The sequence below is a fragment of the Chiroxiphia lanceolata genome, chromosome 1, assembly GCF_009829145.1.
Source record: "Chiroxiphia lanceolata isolate bChiLan1 chromosome 1, bChiLan1.pri, whole genome shotgun sequence".
Taxonomy (NCBI): domain Eukaryota; kingdom Metazoa; phylum Chordata; class Aves; order Passeriformes; family Pipridae; genus Chiroxiphia; species Chiroxiphia lanceolata.
In genome coordinates this window covers 66,498,147-66,526,031 of record NC_045637.1, presented here as the reverse complement: position 1 = coordinate 66,526,031, position 27,885 = coordinate 66,498,147, and the positions used below count along the sequence as shown (strand labels likewise).

Here is a 27,885-nt window from a genome sequence, read left to right as displayed (position 1 = left end):
TTTTGTCTTTAAACTGCAGCCTTGGCAATGACACATTCCTTTGTATCAGATAAAAAGAGAGCTCCACCTCTCTTCCAGTATCCTCCTGTCACCCTACATAAAACTTGTAGGAGAGGCAGGTTTTGAAGCATCTTCCCGTTTATAGGGAAAGGGGCTAAGGAGCCAAGGATATTTCACTAAAATGTCAAAAGATTTATCAGCAACACCTGAAATCCCTAAAGAAGATGGCAGACCCAAGTGGGACAATAAGTTCCAGTATATTTTAAGCTGTATCGGATTTGCTGTTGGTCTGGGGAACGTGTGGCGATTTCCATACTTGTGTCAGATACATGGAGGCGGTAAGATTGAAATGGGACTTTGCCAAAATATTACACTGCAATTCTAATATAATTGTACTGACATCTGAGAGGTATGGAAGTTATATAATTTGTATCGGGTACATCACTTTTTTTAAAAAAAACTATCTAATTCTCATAAATGTTTTGCTCTAGTTAGATTAGCTTTTTCTATAGAAGTATATTTCATTTTAAAAGGATGCATTTGTTTAGGAAGACCTGACTGATGCTCACTCTCAGAAGAGGCTATTTTAAAGTTTTTACATTGCTACTACAGTCCCAATGGGACCAGGAGACTGAACCTGCAACAGGCTACCTTAAGGAGAAGTCCTAGGGAGGACTGAGTGAACTGGCCCCCAGCCAAATGGCCACTGAATTTTCCTTTGGGAAGGTGAGCAAGCCATTCCTTCTCTGATGCTCTTAGGAGTTACCTCTTCATCTGGAGCTGTCTCTGCAGAAAACTAAATTGTGCTTTTCCATGTCTGAGAGGCTGTTTAAAATGCTCAGCTGATAGAACAGCAGCAGGAGCCTGTCAGGTGGTGTGGACAGGTGTCCAAGCCGGTCCCTGGGCACCAGTTCCACCAAGACAATTTAGAATCAGACAATTTGGTATATATAAATGGATCAGAAAAGAGTGCTTGGTAACTCACCATTCATAATAGCTTTTGAAATCTGCCACTGTCTAAAGCAGAGAGAGACAGCAAAATGTTTCAGCCCAATATTATTTGTTATCTTTCAATTAATTGGAGAAACAGAGAATTCAAATCTGGAGAAACTGTCAAACGACAGAAAACATTATTAAATCCAAGCTTGTTTTACTAAGGTATCTGTATTTCTTGATGAACTACATATATTTCAATCAACCAAGGAACCAAGAGTGGATGTTGCCTTTAACGGAAGGTGTTTCAGAAAGGAATAGCTACTTAGGGACTCTGGTAAGCAGCTCAATGAATGAGATACAGCAGGTTGTATCAACAGAAGGAATCTTGGCATATATTAGCAGAGCACTAGGAAGCAGGTAGAGATATTGCTACCAATACTAAGTCAACTTCTGAATCTCTGACTTTTTCTGAAAGTCTACTTTTCAAAGTCAACTTGAAAAATTAGACAAAATGCAGACAGGCCCCAACAATTATTCAAGGGCTGGAAAACTTGTGGGACAAGAAACAATTTAAGAATTCAATCTATTTAGGTAATGAAATTGAAAATGAAAAAGTGTGTCTATCATAGTCTTTAAACAAGAAAATGGAAATTATTTTGGTGGCAGGGAGCTTTTTAACATTGAATACGTAACAGCTGAAAGTTACAATTACACAAGTACAAATAATAAAAGACAAGATGCAGTAGATTAGATTCCTCCCAGGAGTCTTGGTGGTTTCCATTATTTATTTTCAAGATGAGAAACCCAGTGAAATTCCCTTAGAGAAGTGCCATAACTGGGTGGCTAGAAAGCCATAGGTTCACACTATTTCTCTGCATTTGTCCATGGGAATGACTGGAAAAAAAACGGTCATTTCAGTTAGTGATACTTGCATTAATGAGACACGATAAAGACCTTTAGAGGGACATCCCCATAGCAGATATGGCATGAGACCTGCAATGAAAATGTTCTGGAGCAGGAACTGCAGGTCAAATACTCTACAGCATCCCAGGTGGCCTTTCAGTCTTGGAAAGCTAAGGAAGACACGTACAGTATCAACAAATAACACAATAAAGAGAACATAATATGATATTTTTGTAATGTAATGAATGATTAACACAAAGCATTCAGTGGAAGGTTTGAAACTCACAGGCAGGGACATAGCAAGATGTAGCTCCTCTGCACATCTCATTGCACAGAGCTGCTTCTGGGGCCACCAACTGTGTGAGGCTGCATGAAATTTGTGCTTCAGAGTTTTGTGCAAATCTAGATTAAGATGAAATATTGTGCTACTGACCCTAAAAAGGCTCTCAAACCTTCCCATGAAGCACCAATCGTTGTTTCTCCATGCTGGAGGTGGGGGAGCAGCTTTGACCAACAGTTTTTCAGCATCTTCAGATCCCAGCTTCACTTCAGAAGACAGCAATGCTCACCTGTTACTGCGGTTTGATCTCTCTCATCCATCCTCCCTTCTGGGATCCCCTGCATCCCTACCCTACAGATCTCACCATTCCAGGAGAAGTGTGAGACTGACTGCAAGGAGACCCATGGTGACCTGTCTAATGGACTGAACAGTGTTCAGAAAGTCTGTTTGCTCGTGTTATCTGGCTCCAGATCTCTGATATTTCCCACAGGAACTGTTGGGACAAAAAATACAGGGGTTAGAGAAGGCTTAAAGATAATAAAAATAGGAAAATGCTGCAGGGATAAAGGCTGAGTTGCTCTTTTGCTCTGTGTGCATCTGAAGATGTGAACATGGGAGAGAACAGCAGCAGTGGGAGACAACAGTTAACTGGGAGCCCTGAGAGCTGCAGTGGATTGTGCCTGCAGCCACAGTCATAAGTGCAGCTAAATCTGGTATGGATATGGCACAGACATGCTCGAAGGCTGAATAGTTTCTGTGGTGCAGTTTCGCAGCTGGTTCGGGTGATATCCAAGTATTTAAGCGTTAGTCAATGTACTTTTCCTCATTTCTACATGTTTTAAAAACCAAGAGATGAAAACAAGTGCTTGCGTTTTTGCCTCATGTCAGCTGTTCCCATCAGACCTCTGGACCTGATTCATTGCACATTAGTGTTACTCAGTAACTCGTATCTAATATAATATCAGTTTTGCTGACATTTATCACCTGCTGCCGTTACTGATTATTTGGATTTATTGCCTGAGTTAAGTTAGTTATTTACTTTTCATGACTAATGGGTATGAAGGTTGTTTGCCACAGACAGTGCAGACAAACACAAATGTTCCCAGGCAACTGGGATTGAAAAGAAGTCTCTAAACAGCCCAGTATATTGTTGAGACACTAGCAAGTGTATATTGACTCAGTATATATTGAGACACTAACAAGTCATATAGCTATACGTGTACACATAGAGTCATCTGAGTATTCTTTAGAAAAATCATCACAGTTCTAGCTGGACTGACTGCAATGGTTTATTTTTAATTGTTGCTAGTATATTCTTGCCTAGCTCATGGGCATTAAAAATGTGCCCGAGCCTACAAGATGACTGAAAAATATCTTTTATATAAAATACAGTTTCTTTCTAGGAAAAGAAATACGCATCAACACTACAGTCATGGTAAAAAGGGAGAACTGTTTACTTCTGGGGCAACCATTTACAGACTTTTATAACCCTACCTGACCTTTTCCTCAAACTTGAACTATGACTTGCTGCTAAATGCCTGGCTCACTGTGTCCTCAGAAAGAAAACAAAACTCAAGAGGAACAACATGTATACCTGGAAGATACTGTAAAGACACACAAACCCAAACCTAGTATATTGGGAAGTGCAGAACAGTTCACTCTCTGACAGAAAAATTGTGTTACAGCAAGTAACAAACTTAATTTTCTGGATTGTTGTTGTGTTCTGCTGAAGTCCTTGGTGTAAAGCTGTGACATTTGGAGTTGATCCTTTCACAGTTTGTTATATTTGTTTGCCCTTTACAGCTCAGGCTGGTGCAAGTGAGTGCTGCTTGCTTGCATCCTTTAGTCATGAGTATTTCAAAGGAAGTTCACCAAGATTATTTTATCAGTTGATCTATGGGTGTTACATGTCTTTCTTTGAAATGGCTATTGTGCCCTTGGATTTCTGGACTCAGCTTTAGCTCCTTCAGTGTTGCTCAAGGAGATATAGTCATTTATAGGGGAAATTCAACCCTGCCAAGTCTCAGTCTGTAAGATGTACAATGTGACTTGCAAGTTAAAATCAGTGCCATCATAAATATGCTGCACAAATATGATGTTTATACTAGCTCATACTTTTCATCTGAATTGAGGCATGTGCAGAAGACATAATAAAGGTCATGAAGTACATTTTCTAGAGAGAGGAGTGAGTGTAATTAAGTTGCTCCTTTTTTTCCTACCAGATGTCTTGATGTGATTCCTTGCTTTGTTGACTACTACACTGCTTAGTTGAACTCCAATAGAGAAAATGGGACGGGTCTGATAATCCCCTTTCAATAGCTAATAGCTTTTTCTCTGTGTCTGAACAAGTAATTACCACCTATTGCAATTTCTTGTAGGCAAAACACAAATTGTCATAGGTATCTTGCCATTAAGTCCTCAGTATTTTGGAAAAGTGCACCTGTTGCCCTTCCTCCTAGGTACCAACAGAACCAGTAAAGTGGATCTCTGAGTTCTTGTTGCATTGTATCACACTGAGATGTGCTTTCCGAATTTTTCAGACTCTACAGATGCATTTGAAGTTACTATTTTTACCCTTTCCAGGTCATTTCAGTCTTTATCATAATTATTTTTTCTATTGCTAAATCTCTATCTGAAGGAAAGTTATTATTCAAGTTCTGCCCTCTCAAATGTTATTGTGTCTTTAGATCATCATTTCAAATCATTTGCCTTTCTTCTGCAAGCTGATCCACAAGCACTGCTAAGATGCAAAATTGAACACATGGGTCAGTTCCTGCAAGTTTTTCTCCAACATTTAGGAAGTCTTCCTTAGTATCCCATCATCAAGCAGAGCTACTAGGTTTTCTCTGCTTCTCGCTGTGACTCATCGATTTCTGCTGATCTTGGTATATGTAGATCAGGAGGTCACCTGGCTGATTCTTCAGTCTGCCTTGCATTTCCACTAGTCAGGTCTGTTGGTCTCTCTTTCTAAGAAGTTGCAAACCCAGTTAGGTTCTTTCACTCTGTTTTGCTGGTCGATGTGAACCAACTTTACACTGTGCTCCTTCCTGACCCTCCTTGTCATTCTGTCCTGTGGTGCATCAGCAGCTCTCCCCAGGCTGCATCATAGCACTTCTCATCCAGTTTGTCATGTGCAGGTGATATAACAAAGATCGTGCCCTTCGAGTGTCATTTTGCTAAATATGGTTGAGCAGTTGCCTGCACATTGCGATCAAGGGGTCAGGTTTAAAAACCCTCAGTGTATCTTGAGTGCACCAGGTCCTTTTTTTTTCTGCTGCTGTGACTGTGGAGTTACCTCCATTCCAGTGGTTCTTCACCAGTCGTGTCACACACTGGTGCTCCTTGTCACTTGGGACTCTATTCTTAATGGAACCAGCTCACCAGTGCGTCCAGTATTTGCAGTTGTTGATAGCGTGATTCGAAAAATTCTTGAAGGCTTTCTGTGCCTTCTCATGTGCACAGGGATTGTTCCACAGCTTTGTGGCATCCTTGTGCAGGATCTCCTTCCAAAATAACTTTCAACTCTCATAGATTTTGAACTGGGTTTCCCTCCTTCCCCTTGACCTTCTTTTAGTACTTCATGTATCTACTTGCTTTTTGAATCTTCAGTGTCTTTCTGACAGAAGGAATGATGTAGAATAAAATTTTCCTAGGTCATACCTCAGGGATGCAACTAAATCATGCTCTGTCAATACTTTCAATTTTTATGGGCATTTCTCCAGACTTTAATAGTACTTAAAAATACTTCATCACTATCATTTTCTTAGTCATTTTTTGAGAGGAAAAAATTACTGAAAATAAACCTTTTTTTAAAGAGGTCCCCCCCATCCTTGGCTTGCTTCTTATGTAGTTTATTTTCCTTTCATTGTAGAGCATGTAGATTTAGAATATCTAAATATAAATATACCTAGAATGTCCAGATACAGGATAACCCATCATACGGGTTCTGATGGGGTTTTGCTGTGCCTGTGTTTGAATGCTCTGGTTTGTGATATCTGCTGTGTGTTAGGTACCGCAGCAAATCACCAAGGTGAATCAGCTTGCTGATTCATTCTGCTCCTTGGATTTTCTGCTTGCCTTTTCCGCTGTTAGATTTCTCAGTGCATTTTTTAAAAAATGGTGCTTAAATTTTGCCTTGTTGCACGTCCTCTTCTATCTATTAAACAGAGCCCTTGACTATACAGTACTAGAGGGTTCCTACTCACTGTTCCGTATATGATACCTTTGTGTTAATGCATTTTTGGTTTTGCTATAGGTGGGGGACTTTATTGTGGAAAAGAGTAAGCTTCAAGTGCTTCAGCAGGCTGACTGTCCTTCTCCTGACTATTTTCTTTTTGCCTAAAAATAGGGTAATGCAAAGGAATGAATAACTGAAAATTTAATTTTACACTACAAGCTGTTTACTTCAATTAGATTCGAGAAAGGTTGGCTTCATAAATTATTTCTTCTTAACCAAATTTTCTGCCATATTTTCATATTTGCAGATAGCAGATTTTTTATAGTGTTCTCATGAAAAACCAGTATCTTCTTTCCAAGTGTGACATTACGTTTTGCCATGTTGTAAATATGCCTGGAGGTACACACAAGCCTGCACAAAGTAAACAGGTTTTTATCAGCAGAATGCCTAAACACTCTACTGTCACTGGCTCAACTAGCAAACAGAAAAGAGGAGGGAGATAACAGAGGGCAGTTTGCACGAATTATTACATAGTTATTTCCCAGGAGATATGATATGGGAGATAGGTTGGGCTCTTATGGAGTGCTCTGTTAGCAAGGCCTCAGCATCGTGTGGATTACAGCAAGACAGCTACTGCCCAGAGCTGGTGTATGGCCAGGCAGCCAGACAAAGAAGTAGAGTGCTCCATACTGTGGTGCTCTGGTCACTTGCCTGAATATTTTGCTCTTCTCAGGGGCCAGTCCAAGGCATTGGGCTGTCAGGTGTGCTGTGGAGAGGGATACTGCAGCAGGTTTGAAGCAGAGCACAGAACTGAGCATGCCAAGAGGTTACTGAGTTCTTGTGGAAGGGACCTCCAAATTCCTTCATATTTACATGGGAGCTTTGGTAAGTAGCTCCAGGTGAGATTTCATCAGGTGGCAAATAAAAATAAACAGATTACTGTGGTCCTTAAGTCCCTCTGTAAATCTCTCTTGGAGGGGGGAGTTTGTAACAGCCACTTTAGAGCTTCCTCCAAGGACAAGGACTACTGAGCAGGGGTACCAAGGATCCAAATCAAGGATTTAACGTACTGGGAATTAACTGTGAGACTCCTTTTTCAAATCTACTTCTTAGTAGTTAAAAACATCTTAAGAGTTCAGGTTATAAGGCAAGACATTTATTTCCACCTTTGGCAATTTAAGAACAGTCCTCCATTGTGAAGAGCTTTGCTGATTTTTTGATAGAAGGCTCAACCATTCAACACCACACCTTCTTGGGATGTTGTATGTATTTATTGCAGCTCCTAGCAATAGGTAGTGAAGTTATTGCAATACACAATAGCCTAAGTGATTAGATTTATCTGCCCAGCCTTTCTAAATAACCAGTGATTGCAGAATCCTGGCGCCACTCCAGGTGGAGACGGCAAATCCTTCTGCATTCCCCAACCTCCCTCTCAGGGCTGAAGACTGAGCATAGAGTAGAGCTACTCTGTTCTGCTCTCTCGCATGGGGATGGTGAGGCTGATCTCCCTGCCAACCTGGAGGGAGAGGAGAAAGTTTCCAGAGCTGGAAGAGCAGAGCTGAGCAGACTCAGATACGAGATTTGGAGGCAAAGTAGAAATGGTAGAACAAGGCACAGGTTTATTGACAAAGCAATGAGGGGCATAGAATCAGTACACGTTGGTAGGAGGACTGGGAGGTGGCTGAGGCAGGACTTCTGTCTTTGTTTCCCTGGAGAAAAGAGGCTTCGTGGTCACAGTGGTTGTTGGTCATGGCAATAAACTTCAATCTATTACACCATTTCAATTTGATTGGACATTTGGGCAGGTGGTATAAACATACTGATGGAACTTCTCCTGGTCTCATAAAAATCGGTATCTGTGCAAAAGAAGGGAGACCCAAACCCATGTTCTTTCTGAGGGAAGGTGTGGGAAACAAGGAATTGCACACAGTTTAGCAGGAAATAGTCAGGCTGCTGGCAGGACTGGTCCCTTCCCACAGGTAACCAACAGCATGTGCTGCTTCTGGCCCAAAGGAGATGCTGTGAGAAAACCAGGAAAGATGTCAAGGATACAAACTGGGAAGAAATTGGGTTTCGTTACCCCCATGTCTCACAGAAAAACTTCAGCCTTGCTTTCAGTTTTTCGTTAGCCAGAGGCTCTGTGCTCTGAGCAGAACCTCATGTGATAAAGCAACCTGGTCTCTTGGGGGTATCCAGCACAAAATCATGCTTTAGCAGTGGAAGACGGAGGAGCACATGCCTGAGAGCTTTAAGAAGGGGAATGAGCCAAAGCACTGAAGGGAAAACAGATGGTATAGGGGACAGGTAAATCCTTGTTCTTTATGAGAATGGGGACAAAAGATGCTTAAAAGAAAGGGAAAGGGATGAAATCGTGAGTGAAATACTTATAATGGGCTGTAGAAATGCCTGAGGGGAAGTGTCCTGCAACACGAAGCATCCCAGTCCTTCTTCCTCCATCTTCACCAACAAAATTACCAGTAACACATTTGGCAAGTGTCCCTAGAAATGATCCCTCACGCATCCTACACAGACTGTTAGGTTCATAAAGCAGATTAATTACCAAATGATAATTTTAGAGAGATGCAGATAATCATGTGACTTAATTGCACTTAATTGTCTTTTCAGGGGCTTTCCTGATCCCATACTTCATTGCTCTGTTCTTCGAAGGAATCCCACTGTTGCATCTTGAATTGGCCCTAGGACAGTGCCTGAGGAAAGGCAGCATTGGTGCCTGGAACACTGTCTCGCCTTATCTTGGAGGCGTTGGTACGTCTCTTTGGGTCCCAGCTCAAGGAATTGCAAATGAGCTCCCATCCAGCACACACTTCCTACACACCTATGCCTGATGCTTTTTAAGATACAAAAATTAATGAATGTTAGGATTAGAGAGAATTTCTTTTCAATGAGGGTGGTGAGATACTGGAACAGGTGGCCAAGAGAGAGGTGGTTTCCCCGGAAATTGTCATGGTCAGGTTGGGTAGGGCTCTGAGCAACCTGGTCTAGTTGAAGATGTCCAACCCAAACAAATCTATGATTCTATAATTCAATATTGCTCTCATCAGGTATTACTCTAGGCACACAGGAGCCTAAAATGCAAACCTCGTAACCTTTGCTGTTGGAAGCATAATGAATGTGAGCTCTGCTAGCCAACACTGTCCTGTTCCTACCATATCTTGGTGCTCACTCAAGTGAGCCTACAGTGCTTCTTGGTCCGCCGTGACAGCCCCTCCAGAAGCCAGTCTCCTCTGTCCATGAATAGTCAGACTGAAGGGAGGACAGAAAGACATGAAACCAGGAACAGGATCCGTCCACCTCGTAATGAGTTTAAAGCACCTGGGAAAGCTGCCCTCCACAAGAGGGGGCCACAGGGGGGCTACTGAAGGTACATTATTAACACAGCTGGGCACATGGTACAATCCACATGGCAGTGTGCATCAGACTGGTGTGTAGGACTGTACTGGCAATTCTTTTCTATTTATTGAATATACACTGAAAAAACACATCTTGTGTCCTGCATGATTTTTTAGGCTGTAGAAGTGATTGGGAACAGCCACCATGAAGACTGAAGCATTGACTCTACTAGGTATTTGAGATAGCACCCTTGTGCCTGTAGGGCAAGGAGAAGCCCCTGGATGCTCCAGCCAGCCCTGCTGGATCATGCCCTGCACTAAGCAGGTGCTTGAAATGGGCTTGGCACTGACAGCCATGCCTGTGGGCACATGTGGGAGAAGAAGGGATGGGTGAGAGAAGTTATCTAAGAGCCAAGGGTAATAAGGAAGAAATACCAAGCAACGGGGTGGTGCTTCCAGCTAAGCCCACATCCTTCAATTAGGCATGTCCTTTGTAAAAGTACAAGCAAGCAGAAAATGTGGTGATATTCTTCCCTCCTTATCACAGGAGCAAAACAGAGATCAATTTGGGGCATACATGCATGATTTGGGACAGAAGAGTGGCCTCATGTAGCTACAGCATGCTGTAAAACTTCAGTCTCTTTTGGTCTCTACTATTAAAGTTGTCCCATGTTATAGAAAACAATGTATTATGTGCTAGGGCAAAGGTTTCAATCCTAATCTTCTATGTAAGTAGAGAGTGTCAGCATTCTTGGAACAGGGTTGATGAGCTGGGAGACTGTGTACTAATGTTTGGCTACTGAGGACACAAATGCCCATCTTTCAGGGGAAAATCTCTAGGAGGGGTAGGGGAGGATGGACAAGAAAATCTTGAAACAATAGGAAGTGTGAGCTTCCAAGAGCTAGTGCTGTGACTGACTGATAATTTTTTCCAAAGCTTTTCTAAGCTGAGATCTTGTGCTTTCTGCAGGTGTTGGTTCGTGGGTGGTGTCCATTCTGGTGAGCTTATACTACAACACTGTTTTAACCTGGGTGATGTGGTATCTCATAAACTCCTTCCAAGAACCTCTTCCTTGGAGTGTTTGTCCTCTAAACGCAAACAGAACAGGTAACTACAATACCATGATCACTGCTAGCAAAAGGAGGATCAGAAACATCAGTGTGTGCTCACCAAGAAATCCTGAAAAGCCACACTTGATTTGGCCCTGAGTTGTGCACAAGTCCTGGTTTGATTTCACGTTAAAAAGGTCCAGGAGTCACAATAGCCTACTCAAATTCATCATCCTCACAGAAACACAAAGATCCAGAAAATCCATGAGCCATTTTGCTTGATTTCAAAATGGAAAGCAAAATAAGTGTTAAAAAAAAAAAAAAAGACAACTAAATAAGCAGAATAACTACTTAAAGTGGGATTCTTTGGTGCTCAGACCAAAGTCATGCTACCTGTTACAAAACTTCAGTAAGACCAAAGACAGACAGTGTAGCTAAGCAGAACAAGGAGAACTTCTGTCAGGTCTTTAAAACTGTTTTTCAGCTTTCTTTTTTGCTCAGTTTGAGAGAAAACAAGGTCCAGGCACAGCAAGAACCATAACCTGCGTTAGAGGCTAAGAGACAAAATATAAAAAAGTCAACCTTCTTTTGGAGGCCATAGGACTGTTCTAGAGTAGGAAGACAATAAGACATAACCCGTATTTCTTACAGAAGTAGACAAAATTATTTGGGCTTTAAGAAATAGGATTCTTTCATTTCTCAGGTTCAGATGTCCCAGTTAGGGAGTTAAACAGATGTTTTCCAAACCTGCTTTGCAGATCAACTATTTAATCAATATTTGGTATACAAAACCTTGCATTTTTAGTTTAGTATCTTTTGAAAATAATGAAGAAATCCCTTAAGGACAGATTTTTCAATACCAGTGCCAAGACGGGAAGAACCTGTATTTCTCCATCACAAAGGCAATGCTCTCTCCAAGGAGCTGCTTTCTGAGACAAGTAGCAGCTGTTCCCATCTACCAAGCTTAGGTGAACGCAGACTCCCCCAGTTTTGATGTGTGCTGGACCTCCTGGTTATGGGACAGCTATCAGTGCTGCCACACTGTGTAACAAGCTTCTGGAAACGCACTGAGTGTTCTCAGGACACACCCATTTCTGGTTGGGAGCAATGGCAGGGGCTGCAGCAACCAGGGAACTCAGGTTTCCAGCTAAAGACAGCAGGTCAATGGGTTTCCTGAGGATTCTCTGTCAACCCCCCCCTCAGGGATTTAGGTTGCTCATAGGCAGAGGGGTAAGCACAGGTTATGATGCATGTCATGTTCCCCATTCCTTTTTCTTCAGGCACAGAACGTGGCTGGGGAATGTCCTCTCTCCTGGGTGCAGGCGCCTGAGGTTCCCAGTAACAGAACTCCTGGAAACCTAAGCCAAAGAGGTCAATACCTGGGTCTTTCCCCACTACAGGGCCATGACATCGCCAGGGGAGCCTGGCCTTAGAAGTATCCTCAGGTGCCTGAAGCCTGTTATGGCTCCACCAACTTGCAGACATACAGCTAAGAATTCCATAGTCTCCAGTGCCGTTAATTTAGATTTTACCTTGCACTGCATACAACACTGTTTCTATTTAGAAAGTTATCCCCTGGAGAAACACTGGTGATGTTCTGGTGAAGGTCTCAAGTAAGTCTCAGAATCTCAGACTGATGTGACAGAGTTTGTCTTGCTGCACTTTACACACAGTGCAGAAAGTCCACCTCTGAATTTGATTTGGCAGTCCACAATTCATTCTAATACTTGCCACATTTTTTTTTTCAGGGTTCAACAAAGAATGCTATGAAAGCTCTGCAGTAAATTATTTTTGGTATAGGAAGACTTTGAACATAACACCTGATATCACTGAGAGTGGCACATTACAGTGGTGGCTCATTTTGTGCTTAGCAACTTGCTGGGCAATTGTCTATCTCTGCACCATCCGAGGAATTGAAACCACAGGAAAGGTACACAGGACAGAGAAGTGCATTACCCCAACCTTTGCATCTTGCTCTCCAGATACCGAGTTTTTACCACCAAGGAAAGCCTTCCCTATTTACCACACTAGCACCATTTCACTGTGCTCCTTGTCTGACGAAGCCAGAACAGTAGTACAGGTGGCTTAAAATGATGTTTCTCTCTTTCTCCATTGCAAATGCTTCTGCTCTACCAGCCTTCTCTCACACAGTTTTAAGGGCAATTTTCTTAAAAATATATTATGCAAAAGTACACCCTGCTTCTTTTAAAGATGGCAGTATTCATCCGTAGCTGTCTTGTCAAATATTATTAGGATTATATGTTGCAATAACTTAAATAGGTTTTATTGAAGTTATTGCCAGTAACTGTTTGTCTTCTGACTTTCCTACTTTAGGCAATTTACGTAACAGCAATATTTCCTTACCTGGTCCTGACTATATTCCTTATTCAAGGACTCACTCTACCAGGAGCCACAGATGGTCTGGCTTACCTCTTCACCCCTAATGTAAGTATTGCTGCTATAGTCAGAAATATTTTTCCTTTTTCTCCCCCTCAGATTTCACACTGTATACTCATTTTCCAGCAACTCTTGATCTAGCTCTCTATCCAAGAGCTCAGCTAAGCTCTTTTTTCTGAGATGAAGTGATTTAGTATTTTAATATACTTCGGCAGAAATGAAAAACATCAAAGTATTTAACAATTCAGTAGTAAGCATATCAGAAAATACTGGAAAATTAAGTATGTTATGGGTGCCTCAGTCTTGAATGTGTAAGTAAACTTCACAAGCACATGATAAAGATGAGATTTTCATGCCAAGGTTATAGAATTTGCACAACTTTAATCTTGTAAGAATAAACAAGGAAAACTAATGAGGAGTTACACACTGCAAAGTGGGGTTTTTTTAAGGTTGAAAGTAATTTTCTTCTATCCATGTTTCTCCTTAACTGCAGTTTCCTCCCCTCCATCGTAGCTGTTCCTAAAAGACACAACGGCTAGAGAAGAATGCCTCTCCCATTTTTTCTCATCTTCTCAAAGGGATGGGAGTTCCAGATCTCTCGTTTCAAAAGGCCCTTTTCACACTCTTCTTAGTGGTATTCCCAAATGAAAAGTCAGACTGTCCCGCTGAATGGTTGCTATAAACTGTAAGCTCCTCACAGCTCTGCCTTTGTGCTAAAAAGCTCCATGAAACGGTGAGTGCAGAGGACGAAAGCAGCACCCACTAATAGGTGGTCTCAGAGCATCCACTGGTTCTGCAGCCACAGCAGCACTTCCAACTACAGGAGCACGGGGTTTTTCCCTTTCCTTTTCTACAACAAGAAAATAGGCATTAAGGAAAACATAAGTCAGGTAGCCCAGAGATATATTACATGCCAGGTTGGAAAGGGACAACAGCAGGAGAAAGCTCAGAGGAGACATCTCTTTATCCCTCCCTCTGCAAGCCCAGTGGCATGGACAGCCATCATCTAAATGCTGCCAGAGCTCAAGAAGGACAACCTTGGTTATTACAGGAGATCAAGACATACACTTGCATTTTTTTTAAGGTCCAGACGTGTCAATAAAAGCTTGGTGCAACATCTTAAGGAAGAAAGCAGGTTAGACACAACCAGGAACAGGGCTTAGCCTGTTATCATTTGATCTCAGCCTGGCTGTTTGGTTTCTCTGGAAGAGCTCAGGCATCTCTGGGACTTGGGATCACTGCACACTGAACTTAACGCAGAAAGTAGATTTGTGTATATTCCCAAAAGCTTGAAGGTATTGCAGTGCTAAGGAGGAGTGGATCATCATAAAAAGAGTCAGATGGATTTGTAGACTGGTGTCAGAAGTCAGAGTGGAAATCCACCTGCAGTCAACTTGCAGTTAATGGTTAGCTAGTTTCAGGAAGCAGATCCTGGGGACGTACTTGAAAAGTCATCTGAAGATGGTTCTAGTGATGAAACTATGTTCTCATCTACAAACATGGGAAAGCTGATGCAACAGCCTGGTAAATTGATACCTGCTATGGGTGTTGCCATTGCACAGAAAGTTATAGTGTAAGAGAGAGAGATGGCTTTGTTAAACCAATCTACCAACTGCTATAGAGGATTGTGGCACTTCAAGGACTTCAAAAGACAGTAAGCATAACACTGCCCTTCTCTCTTCTTCCCCTTAGCCCATATCTGCAGTGCCAATATTTTCTTTCCTGTTAGCCTGTTTCATGAGGAACTATTCTCACCCCTGCCATCAATAAACACAGTTGTGTTTCCTGTTATGCTTCTCCACAAGGAATGTCCCGAAATGAGTTGTACAGGGGGGCTATTGATTTGTGGGTTGGGGTTTTTTTGTGGGTTTTTTTTTTTTTTTGGTAGAGATTTACCTGGGCCATCCAGACCACACTTGCTTACAAAATCGTGAAGCATGTTTCTTAAGTGTGTGCTGTTTCCTTCTTCTTTTCCTGTCTTTTTGCAGGAAGTTGGTAAAGTTTTAGCAAAATAAAGTTAGAATTAGCTCACCTACTGCTTTTTTCATTTTGCTTTTAAAATAAATATATAAATAAATAAAATCAACCTTCTTGACATTTCCCACTCACCGGAGGCAATATTTTCCAACTTTTTTCCTACTTTGCAGTGCAGCACAAATTGTAGTTTCTGACAGCTGCCACGTCCACCTTCTGGTAACTGTGACACCTCACTGTTCTTGAAAATCTGCGAAAGAATTAACGCCTAGTGCTAAAAGTTATATCTTACCCAGTTTCAGGATCATAATCACCCAAATGAATTTTTTTTTTCCAAACCACCACTGTTTAAGTTTATTCACTTTCTAAGTTTGTATTTCAGTTCCATTAAAAAATATCACAAATAACAACTATACACATATAGATTTAAAATGTGGCAGGCTATGCAGAAATACATAGGTTTTTTGCCATCTGACCATTCGTACCCTAAATTTTAGAACAAATAATGAATACTTCTTTTCATTGACTTTCAGACATGGAAAAGTCTGACAATTCACTCACTCTTTCTAAACTCTTGGCTACCTGGAAAATGAAGCTGCCAAGAAAATAAAAAAGACTGAAATGATGTTCACAGACACTTGAAGGGAAAGCAGAAGTTGTCAAAGATGAAGCAACACAGGAGCTGGAACAGACTTTTGGAAAGGTTTTTGAAAAAAATAAGTAATGAGAGGCAGCAGAAAAGAGACCCCATCAAGCATCAGCAACAGTCTGCATGGCACACCTTCAGTGGACATCTGTGTGAGCTCAGGTCTCCTTGTCCAGTTTTTTCACATTTGAAAGAGCTTCAGAGACTGTAAATATTTGGAGGTTTGGCAATGAACAATTCCAAGAACTTGACGGGGCAACTGATGCCTGTGCCCAGAGCTCTGCAGCTATTTAACAAGCAGTGAGAATAGCCAAGAAAAAGAAAAAGGCAGCACAGGCACCAAATCCTCTATCCACAGAGGCAATTTGTAACTTTTTCCTCTGTTTTGCAGTTATGATATATTACTATGCATGGACATTTAAAGCTTCTTTCCAGGTACCTGGACTGTCCATACTGTTTCTGGTATTAAGGAGAGCAAAAGCACTGCCCTAATGAAATGCTGCCTTTAAGTACAGTGTTACTTTTTGGCCTTATGAGAAAAGCATCAGTTTTTACACATCACGGGGACCCAGTAATTTTTAATTCTGTTTTAAGAAAATTTCTGTCTGTGTTTCATGTGTTCCAGTATCTAAAAATCTTACCACCCATGAGGTAGCAATTATACTTCCTTTCCTCATTACTCCCGTGTTCATTCATTGACATTCTGGTTGTATATCTTCATCTGCATGTTTCTGGCATCAGCACATTTTTTCTTCTGAAGATACTTGTAAAATCTGTATGCCATATTACTTAAAATATAAATAATATTTTTATTAATTTGCTTAAGAGCAGATAATGACATTGCCATGGCATGCTTGCCCACCTGCTATTTCTTCAAGTTTGGGAGATGATTAGTATCTTTTAGAGTCAATAAATGCATTGCACCTAGCACTGGTCATAACTATCTCCAGACTCATCTGCCAAAGTCCCCAGTCAAAAACCCGGACTTGTGGGAGTTGCATCTGTCAGCACTGACTTGGCAGCACTTAATCAAACTGTGAAGGTCATACAGTAATGTGAGTGCCAAGTTTCTGCACTGCGATAGCAATCTAGATCTGTATCTGCACAAGGCCCTGCCAGTGAGCACTCTGGCCTTTGAGGGTTTGGTTATGATTTTTCAAATTAATCCTCTAGAAAGGTTTGCCTAAGCTGAAGCATTTCAGCCAGCAGTGGTTACACATATCTGCTTGTAATGCTATGTTGTACAAAGGGTTACACCGCTTTTGCTGTGGTCAAAGCACTGACATCCCTGTGGGGAGGGTATCTGCAGTAATGGCATTACCTGCATCCATCCACACTGAGGTGAATCCATTATTCTTGCTCTTCAAGCCCGGGCCAGCCGCAGAGAAACCCAAAATGCTATTAAGGGTCTTTTGACACACTTACCTCTCACTCCTGCAAATGTTCTCAGTCATGTACCAGGATCAGATAGACACAGAAGACACACAAGTTGTCCTGCAAGACTGGGATGCAGACTTGACTCTGATGTAAAACAAAGTGAAATACTCTGCAGTCCCACTATTACTTTTAAACCATCTCGTTTCTAAAACATTCTTAACTAATACTGGTTTCTATTTCCCCTCCTTGATAAAAGATTGGCAAGTAATTCACCTGGTAGGGTATGAATATATCATGCCACTTTCTGCAGGAAACTAATATTTATTGACCACATTTACATTTTGCCCACTACTTACGTTTTATCTTTCCCAAATCTTCGTTCGCGAAGCCTAGCCATGATGATGTTCTATCTTTCTTTTAGACAGATTTCAGTGGCAAGATTCCTTAGTGCCACTATTTAAAACTGCTTAACATTCTCTGTAATCCACTTGCTTTTTCATTTAGCTTCCTGTATGACGTTGGTTGCCCTTACATCAAAATTCAAATTTCACTCTGTCAGTTTTCTTCTTTTTCCTTATATTTCCTCAGAATTTCAGAACTGAAATAAGAGATGAGCTATGAGAACTGGAAGAGAAAAAGCAATTTTAATTTAAGCCTAATACATTCATTTCTTCCAATTATTTCAGCTGAACACTTTGAAAAATCCCCGTGTATGGCTTGATGCAGCTACCCAGATTTTCTTCTCTCTCTCTTTGGCTTTTGGAGGGCTTATTGCATTCTCAAGCTACAATCTGCCAAAGTAAGTAGAACTACAGCCTTTATTAACTGGCTAAATTCTTGCTGCATTCTGTGCTTTTTTTTTTTTTAATTTTCAAAACTCTTTCTTTAGAACATTTATGAATTATCTTATTTTTTCTAAAGGAACTTAAAAGATGTTGTCTTTCTAAAAGGCCAAATAGATCTTCTAACAGAAAGGGGGGGGGAATCTAAAAAATTAAAATGCTTGCAGAAATAACTGAATCACAGATAAAATACTGCCCTTTTAAAGTTGTTTCACTTGTTTGAATGCTATCCCTAGAAACGACTGTGAAAAGGATGCTGTGACAGTAGCAATTGTGAACAGCATGACATCCCTCTACGCTTCCATTCCAGTCTTTTCTGTTTTGGGGTTTAAAGCAACCACAGCCTACTGGGACTGCTTGGACAGGTGAGAAAGTTGTGTTCCCAATGTTATGCTGTGGTTTCAATGCTTAAATAGATAATGTGTTATTTGAAAAACATGCATTTAGAGAATTTATTTTCAATAAAAAGGAAAAGCATCTATGGATGACAAGTATGTATGGAGAGGTCTAATGTAAAAACAGAAAGTATTATGGCACTGAGGCAAGAACGGTTAAGGGTAGCATTCATAAGAAGCGAGACGAATTATAACCATATAAATATATAGCCATAACCACATAAATATACCCATTTCAAGTAGTGCATCAAAGTTCACATCTCAATCTCAGACTAGCACTAGAAGTAGTAAGAAACCAACACATTTTTCTATTCCACCAGATTCACTACGTTATTAAACATGAGTGGCAGAAATGATCTGGAGAACCTGATAAAATAAAAATGTTTTAGAGACTGCATCTGCATAAAGTACTCAGAGTTTGTATCTGAAAGAGAAGACTTTAAATAGTCTATTTTTTCCTGTTTTATAAGAAAACTGTCCTTTATTTTCCTTTATATTGTAAAAAGCAGCACAGGAAGTAAGCACAACTTTTGAGTAACATCTGGATACACGGCATAGCATTTCCAGTCACATCATCTGCAAACATTTAAACTAATGCTATGTTGGCTTCTCTGGCAGGAACATTATGAGTATCATTAATGAATTTGATCTTCCGGAAGAGAGCATCATGAGACAAAACTATACCTCCTGGATTAGTTTCCTAAATTCATCACATCCAGAAAAAATTGCTGGACTCAAACTGAAGAACTGTGACCTTCAAGAATTTCTTGATCAGGTACCATAACTGCTTCCAACAGGTAATCCTTAAACAAAATAATGTAGAAGGATTGGTATCTTCCTTTTTCTTTCAAGTGCTTGTATTTTGCTCTACTTGTAATGAATATATTATATATAATCACTGAACAAATCAATTTTTCAACATTTGAAATAAGAATACCATTGTAAGGTAGTTTGAACTTAAAGTTGTCTGTTACAGCATGCAAAATTACACACAATAATCACAAAACTAATCTTCAAGGGTGCTCCTACCATGGACAGTACATTCAGTCATACTTTGGTTTATAGGAATAAGCATAACAGAGGACACACATCTAGATGAAAGATTACAGAAAAAGGATGCTGAATGGGAATTTCCCAAATCTATATTTTGGAATCTTCCTAAATCTACATTTCCTAAATCTATACTTCTTAAATCTATATTTCCTAAAGCTATATTTAGGAAAGCATCAAAAAACCTATAACGATGTACACTGTTTGCCACCAAAATACATTAGGATCCTCTTCCTTTCCTTATTTTCTAATCCTCCTAAAACACTTGCCCTATCACTACAGATGTTTCTTCTCTGTCTATTTGTCCTACCTCATTCCATATTTTACTCACATGACAGAGAAGTCCAGGGAGGACATTCCATCCCCAGTACAAGTCAGTTTGTTTTGTCTCACTTCTTCTGATGGCAGCCATTTCTGATTTATGGTTTGAAGCATCTTACTTCCAAATTATGGCAACATTAGTATCTTTCAATGCTTATATTTAAATATCCTTGTCCTTGGGAGACTAAAAGAAATTTGTTTGAAATTGGCTTTTTCCCCTATTAGTCTTTTCTGCCTTTGCAATTTTGGGGTGCTTTGTAATCAATAATTCACCATTTGTCTTGCTGCTAGTGTGACAATCATATCCTTATTTACATCTCTTCCTTTCCAGCACCATCAGAGATCTTTTGAAAAGCACACTTAAAATGGTATTAGCAAAACAATTGCTATTTCAATTACAGCTCTCAGATCTGCTTTACTGTGGACCTATCTCTCTGTGCAAGCCAAAGTTCTGCTCCATGACTGCCTAGACACATCTGATAGAAAATTTAAACTCCCCACAAACACTCCACACTGCACATTTTCTCAGCTGCAGTTGCCACAGAGCCCCACAGGCTGACCAGCACCCTTGGCTCCAGAGAAGGACAGAAGTGTGTCATAATTACTCGTGCATGAGAAATGACATTATAATGTGTATTTTTATCTTTTTGTGAATTCTGCAGAGTGTATCAGGAACTGGCTTGGCTTTCATCGTTTTCACTCAAGCTATCATTCTCATGCCAGGCTCCCAGGCCTGGGCCATCCTGTTTTTCATAATGTTGTTCAGTTTGGGCCTTTCTTCGATGTTTGGAAACATCGAGGGTGTCTTCACTCCTCTTCTAGAGCTTCAAATTGTATCTAAATCCACACCCAAAGAGTTATTATCTGGTAAGGTATTTGCTTTGTTTGAAGAGGGTGGCTTCTTTATACATGCACAAACTACCAACTGCTTAGTAAATATCACAGAGGAATTACTAATTTGTAATATTAATTTAGCTTAATCTCACAGTGTAAGTAAGGGCAGTGGACTGTGTTTGCAGAAGATAAGCACAGAGATGAGGTAGCAGTTATGGTAGAAGCTGTCAGGTTACTATTATATTGCCTTATATATATCTTTTTTCTTAAGTTTGCAAGGTAGCCGTTTCAGTCTGAGAAAGCTTGCCAAATTGCTATTCCTGGAGTCAGGTTCACTCTGAACTGCTGTAGACATCAGGAAGAGCTTTGTCTTCCCTTAAGCCTTTGGCACCAACACAAATCACATTAATGCATCCAGTGACATCAGCTGGTCTGCCATAACCACCTGCACATGAATTTCTGTCACAGTTGTAGGAGAGGTCATTCACCCCTCATTCAGGTTTATGATGCTACAGATCATTTCACGTTTACTATAAACATGCCAGAGTAGAAAATTACGACTTGGAAAATGAGGAACTAGTGTGTGTGATCCTGTTGTTGCACCACAACTGGGATCTTTTCAACCAGAGCTGGGTACTGAACCCAACCTGCTCCTTAAGAACCAGGCTTGATGAGAGTCTGAGAGATTCTACTGTGAAACTGGTCCAGAAAAATCAGTCCAGAAAAATTTCTGGAAGTTTGGATTAATACTTCCACAATGTGCCCTTTTAAATTCTCATGGGAAATACTGATGTCATGCCTTTTTTAGAGTTTTCCTGTGGCATTTAAATTATATCCTTCATTTTACAACTTTTTATACAGAAACAAATTTATTCACAACCTGAGGAGGTAACCATATTAGTTTGAAATTGATTTTCCAATTGTGAACTTCCTTAAGTAAAACTAAAAAAATGTCTGGAGCCAACTTTTTACAGAATTGAACCAAAGGCCATCTCAGAGCCAGAAGAAATTAATAACACATTAGGAAGACATACAAACTGATGTGCAGCCCCTGTCTGCGTCCAGCAACACTTTTCCTCCTTCCCACTTTTCGCACAATTACCACAAATCTAAATCTTGCCAAAGCAGAACTGACTGTACAGAAGAGTGTGCTGAAACACAAACCATACACACTGGAACATAAGGGACATACACCTCGGTTGCTCTGGGCTCTTTGAGGAAATGGGGGACAGAAATTCAGGGAGTCTTTTACACTTCTGAGGTGACAGCTGCCTGTGCTTTGATCCTAGGGTTGCATGGAAATGAGGGCACTTGAAACTCACTGCATCAGCCAAAAATTAACATTGGGCAACAGCATAGCACAGCTCAGGCTTTCTAAAGGATTAACAACAGGAGGATGTTTCGAGTCATGCAAGTGCGTTCCTCCTGCAACAGTTGTGCCTCTTGGCCAACACACAAGGGAAAACTGAATTTGGAAAGTGATATTAACTCCTGTAAGGTAAAAATAGTTTGTTGTAGCTCCATAGAAGGAGAGAGAATAAAAATTACTAGAACAAGAGCAAAAATAATTTAGAACAAAAATATACTTACCAAGTTCAATACTCCAGTAACAAAGATATCTTTTTTCTTCAGGTATAATATGTCTAATTAGCTTCCTCATTGCTCTGTGTTTTACACTGGGTTCAGGGAGTTACTGGATTGACATTTTTGACAGATATGCAGGCTCAGTGCCTCTTCTAGTCATTGCTTTCTTTGAAGTAATTGGAGTTGTGTATGTCTACAAAATTAAAAGGTATGTTGGAAACAGACGGAATTTTTTTTTCATAAGACATAAATACAACTCAGGTTACAGTAATTTTGTCCCTGACCTGATTTGATTTGGTGCTGGTTAATTCAGACTTCTTCCTAACATGCTGTTTGTTCCCTTGATAATTTTGCCTTTTTATTTTAAATATTTGAATAGTCTACAGAACTGCTGAAATATTATCATTTATTTGTACTTAGAAACCTTAGACTAGGTGCTCTGGTAATGTAAACTGACTGTGCAAACTGGTCGTTGATCTCTGGAAGGATCAGTAAAGACCTACTTCATTGATATTATTATTTACTATAAGTCTATAGTTATTAATAGTTATTAATAGTTATTAATAACTATAAGTCAATAGTTATTAAAGAATGGTATGGAATAGAAGTGATTTAGGGTGCTGTGCCATGTGTTTAAAACTTACAGAAAATTATAAAAAGTGAAACTGTTACCACTCTAGATCTATCATCATAACCATGCTCTCTGTTACAAGGTTCAGTAAAGATGTGAAATGGATGACTGGTCGAAAACTCAATCTCTACTGGCAAATCACATGGAGGTTTATCAGCCCTCTGCTCCTGCTAATTGTCTTCATGGCCTTTGTTACTCTTCAGATGCTGAGGCCGCCAAGTTACTCAGCCTGGAACCCTAAATATGTATGTTCCCAAATATTTTCAGAACCTCTAAGAAAAGCAAGAATTATCTATTTTTCTCCCTTACCAGATCCTTTAAAATCATTGCTATCTACTGCTTACCTATGGAATGCAGCCTGAAGTGATGTAGTGCTCAGAATGAGAAGGCTCCAGTATGCAAAGAGGTTACACATACTAAAATGTGTCTATTCTTGAGGTGTCCCACATACTATGTGCTCCATATTTGTTATAGGTGTGTGTAATGCTGAGAAGTGTTGAAGTGAAATGTCTCACAGACTTTCCATACCTATATAGGGTTCAGAGGTAGAACAAATGCATGAGTAGAACTGCAAAAAGGATGTCAGGGATGAAAACAGTTCTCAGTGAGAACTACCAACATCACTGCGGTCCTGAAGAGTATATGAATGTGTACTTCTGACAGGCAGACAGGAAGGGAGCAGTGGTCTGAGAATAGTGTTGGTTAATTCAGCAACAAAGTCATGTCAGTGCTCAGAACAATTGATCTGGGTGCCACTTTCTCATGCCACCTGTAGTTTCTTGGATCCCCCTCAAATACAACCTGTGTAGGGGTTTGGAGATTGATTCTGGTCCTAAACTGTATGAGGATTACACAGGATCAGTATCTCCTCCAAATGCCACTAAGTATGTATCATTCCAAATAAAACCCACAGCCACAGACTTGCAGAAATTGCTTTACCATCATTCCCTCAAAATCTCTGACAGAAATCTTGCCTGTTTGACAAAGAACATGCTCAGTCATTGCTGACACCACATAAGCTTTGAATACTAACACGAATAAACAGACTTTAATCAAGAGAGGGTGAAGGTTTGATAACTCTTTGGGCCATCCTTGTATCCCTAGTAATGTGTCACAATTACAGCTATAAATATTTGAAACTGTAAAATACTTACAGCCATCTTTAGACTCAAAAGAAGGGTTTACTGAGGACACGGCCACTAACTGCTATTGTTGACCAAGAGTAAAATGTTGCTATCCTTACTAAAACAGTGTGAGAAAATGCAAATATAAGTGTATCTACCGATTATTTCTTTCTCTTGCTTTTTTGTCTCCATAGGAAGGCTTCCCCATGAAACAGGAGAAAGTTTATCCACCTTGGGTACAGGCAATCTGTGTGCTGTTAGCTGCCCTTCCCTGCACATGTGTACCTCTGGTAGCACTCTTCCATCTGATCAAACAGAAGCGCAGAAGCAAGGACACAAGCCTTGTATCACCAGAAGTATTTTCATGTCAGGGGGCTAATAGCAACTTTCCTTATCCAAAAGAATAAATACCCATTGTATTGCTCTGCAAGTAAAAATAAGCCTTTGTTAGGCACGATGAGCTGTCATATGGTATTATCAACCAACCTGGTATATGCAGTTCATACACTTACAGCCAATCACTATTACTATATAAACAGTAGTGCTACGTTTCTTTTAATTTCAACCTATTTCACTGCAGTTACATTAATAAAATTGTCCCTCCTGCATCCTGTCCTAAATCCTGCACACTAACCTAGTACCAGCCCCGTTGCTTTAACTCTTTTTATGCACAGGAGGTTGCTGCTGCAGCAGTTGTGTGAGGGGGATACTAAATCTTAAAAAAAAGAAAAAAACTAAAAAAAATTAAGCTGCAAGACAGAAATATCCCCTCTCCCTCCCACTTAAGGTTGGACTTAATGATTTTGGAGGTCTTTTCCAACCTTAATGATTCTATGATTCTGTGAACTGGCCTGAACAGTAAGATTCTCCTGAAGCAGTGATGGGAATAGAAACAGTGGCATCCAATCAGTCTACACCAAATAATGAAAAGGACACTGTGACTCTACCTGCTAGAAAGAAATGCACAGGGTAAACAGTCTGTGTGTATGGCAGTTGCCAGGCCAAAGCCTCCTGGCTCTTCCCCTGTGTGGGATAAGCAGTATCACCTGCAAAACAGTTAAGTGCCTGGGCTACGCATCTTTTTATTTCCAAGAGCCATGGACTTGGTCAGTGGTCTGCATGAGGATGTCCATCAATGCCTCATGGTAGCCTGCCAACAGCCCCAGCCCTTCAAGTCAATAGAGGGGCAGGTACCCCAGCAGGGAAACATAGCTTCTGTCAACAGAAACCTCACAAGTTACAAAGGTCTAATCAGAGTTCTTGCACCTATGCACCGTAAAGCTTTTGACAATGACATGGAAGATTTAAATTGCTACTCTGCCTGTTGCAAATAAAATTTGAAATGTTATGAGTAAAAAATGCTTCCAAAAAGAATGAATAACAAAAAAAAATAATTTAAATTTTGTGCATGTATTTATATAAAAGGTATGAATACAAACTAAAGCATATACTTTATAATCATGTCTCTGACCACAGACAGCTAGATGTTCATTAAAATCACATATGCAAGTATATGCAGCAGGTTTAAGTATCTGATCAGAATTCTGTTGTTACACAAAAACACATCCAATCAGTGCAGACACAAGATGAGAAAATAATTAAACTACATATACAAGACTTTCAAGCCTACAAATCCATCTTGCGTCACTGGCGATGCACTCACAGACTTGTTGACTTTTGAGCTGCCCCTTCCCATTCAGGAGAAGTGAGACTTCGTGGGTCACTGGACATGCAGTTCAGCCTAGGACAGGACTCAGAGGGAAGACAATTTTCAGCTCCAGCAACTACAAATGATAGCAGGGAAACACACTATCCGAAGTTACTGTTTAGCTGCAGGAGGCATGTAGAAAACGTGTTGAGCAACTCTCACATGAACATTGTGTTTCTGTTGTCAGTGCCCTTCTGATGCGACCTCTACCCAAATTCCTATGCCAAAACTGTAGCCTTATTCCAGTAAAATCAGTGCTACAACCTTCCCCTTCCTATTCATGTGAAGCACAGCATCTTTGCATGACTGACTCTGTTATTTGGGGAAGGATGTGCATGTAAATATGTAACTGAACGTATTGAAGTCTTACATACTAAATGCTTTCTACTTCTGCTCACTCCTCTTTGAATTTTTTATCTCCATATCCCAACAAATTTTTCTATAATACGCTGCGGTGAACTCATACCGTTCTGACAGACAAGACTTTTCTAGAATTGTCTAGGCTGTAAGAACAGACTGGATTCTTTGGGGGTAAATTAATAAAGGACACAGGCATAGCCTTAAGCAGAATCCAAATCCCTTAGACAAGGAGTTCAACTGCCTCTTAAAGGAAAAAGCATCAAAAGGAGCATTGCAACAGCACTATAAATAAGGACATACCCAAATTATCACAACACAATAAACAGAGGAAAGATGAAGAGAGAAAAGCATATTCCTTCTGGAACACAGGCAGTTTCTTAACTTGGAAAACTTGATACCTACCTCAAATTGAGATTCACAGTCCGTAATTCCCTCCTAAAAGGAAGCAGTGGGGAGAAGGATGTGTTTGATGAACGCCTCCAGATACTACAATATCTTCCAGAGGGACTTCTGCCAAATTCCTCCCTTCTAGCCCTGCACACACATGAGGAAACAATGTTCAGCCCTACCCCTCTTCCTCCCCATATAAACCCTCCAGAAAGCTCACTTACATTGAGTGGTTTACTTCTCTCTCTTTACCTTCTCTTAAATGCTGAGACAACCTTAACCTTCACTCCAACCCTCAAATCTTTTACAATTTTCCCAGCTGTCCAATGATTGCTGAAAATCCACATTACAGATTCAGAACCCTCCTAAGGTAATTCATTTAATATTTCCAGATTCAAGTTATTCAATCCACCCAAACACTTCCTGTCAGCAGTTGCTGTTTAACGCACTGCCTTGCTACCAACTAAGTAGAACGTATTTTACCACCATAACATAGGACACTATCTCTTTTAGAACAGTTCTGTGCAGAAGCTTTATGCAATATTTCTACCTTCCCAACAGTACAAACATCTAATTTTAGAGCAACAAATGCATCCCCTTGCTATGGTTAATCTATTCCTTACATGTATGCTCACAGTACTGTTTTTCCAATTATCATGAGCCACCACAGCAAGTTTGAGTTTCTAGTAGAGACTGCCAGCTTTTCTTCAAATATCCAAATTCTCCATTTGCTAAAACACATACTAGTTTCAGCTTTACTTTCACTTGCCTTCTTGAGTGGAGGATATTTTAAATGAAATAGTCTTCTCTTGTGATTTCGGCATTGTATTTGTATCTGTTTACAAACAGTCTTCAGAAACAGCGGTTACTGTTCAAAACTAACGACTCAGCCAGTAATTACAGGTAAAGATAAACATCAGCTCAGGGAATTGCAGGCATTACACTTTATTCATTTTTGTAAAATTGCACCTTCAACTGAGATCACATCAGCAGTTTGCACTCTCACAGTATCCATTGTGATACAGAGAAAATATGTTCTAATCCAAGTCACCAGTGAAGTTTACATTCCCTCCGTTCTTCACATTGGAGCATCTTGCTGTCTCTTCCTGCCCCATGATCCAACCAAATAAAGCTTCCTGCCAAGCCAGGCCTCTCTTATGCGATGCTGTCCATGACAGTGCTCCCTCACACCAGTATCACTGCAGACCATTGTGGGGCATAGGAGTGTTTAAATGTTTGAGCTGCTGGTTGAGAAGCAACTAGGTTGTTCTTCATCTCTAGTAGGAACAATTATTCTATGCCTTTTTTATTTTTATTTTAACAGTGCCACCTTTTAGAAAGAAAAAGACAAACCTGTATGACTGACTGTACGTTTTGAACTGAGTTGTGATATTAAAGGAGAGATTGCAATATGGCAAATCAGCTTCTAGGACCTGTGTTACCAGTCCCTGTGTGGTGGTGGTCTGCCAGGGATGAGAATTCCATGACTTCCTGGGGCAACCTGTTCCAGTGTCTCGTCTCTCTCACAGTAAAGAATTTCCTCCTTATATCTAATGTAA

The 27,885-nt window shown here is 40.3% G+C and overlaps 1 protein-coding gene and 1 long non-coding RNA gene across 15 annotated transcripts; one reads left to right on the top strand and one right to left on the bottom strand.

The window, feature by feature from the left end:
- Window positions 1-52: 52 nt before the first annotated feature.
- LOC116790460 (sodium-dependent neutral amino acid transporter B(0)AT3-like) lies at window positions 53-24,302 on the top strand. 2 transcript variants are annotated; one of them, XM_032695465.1, is made up of 12 exons: window positions 53-338; window positions 8,922-9,062; window positions 10,617-10,754; window positions 12,445-12,626; window positions 13,031-13,141; window positions 17,777-17,889; window positions 18,169-18,297; window positions 18,946-19,102; window positions 20,361-20,565; window positions 22,165-22,324; window positions 22,830-22,992; window positions 24,066-24,302. In XM_032695465.1, the coding sequence occupies exons 1-12, from the start codon at window positions 182-184 to the stop codon at window positions 24,276-24,278; spliced, it is 1,869 nt and encodes a 622-aa protein (XP_032551356.1). In that variant the 5' UTR covers window positions 53-181; the 3' UTR covers window positions 24,279-24,302. The 2 variants fall into 2 exon arrangements, with proteins under 2 accessions (XP_032551356.1, XP_032551431.1); XM_032695540.1 differs by lacking the exon at window positions 53-338 and adding an exon at window positions 602-726.
- Window positions 7,573-26,696, bottom strand: LOC116790554. Of its 13 annotated transcripts, none has more exons than XR_004358436.1 (9): window positions 26,579-26,696; window positions 26,342-26,473; window positions 24,030-24,295; window positions 23,092-23,275; window positions 22,123-22,309; window positions 19,012-19,130; window positions 17,139-17,215; window positions 15,203-15,317; window positions 8,322-9,144 (listed from the first exon to the last, which is right to left on the bottom strand). It is a non-coding gene; the product is annotated as an uncharacterized LOC116790554 (long non-coding RNA). The 13 variants fall into 13 exon arrangements; XR_004358470.1 differs by adding an exon at window positions 16,355-16,486 and having other exon boundaries at window positions 26,342-26,682; XR_004358486.1 differs by adding an exon at window positions 16,355-16,476 and having other exon boundaries at window positions 26,342-26,682.
- Window positions 26,697-27,885: the final 1,189 nt, after the last annotated feature.

Excerpts from the sequence above, each read along its gene's own strand:
- LOC116790460 (XM_032695465.1), top strand. The coding sequence starts at position 182 with ATGTCAAAAGATTTATCAGCAACACCTGAAATCCCTAAAGAAGATGGC. Across the intron at positions 339-8,921 it reads GTGTCAGATACATGGAGGCG|GGGCTTTCCTGATCCCATAC; the intron begins GTAAGATTGAAA and ends TTGTCTTTTCAG. Across the intron at positions 18,298-18,945 it reads TACTGGGACTGCTTGGACAG|GAACATTATGAGTATCATTA; the intron begins GTGAGAAAGTTG and ends CTTCTCTGGCAG.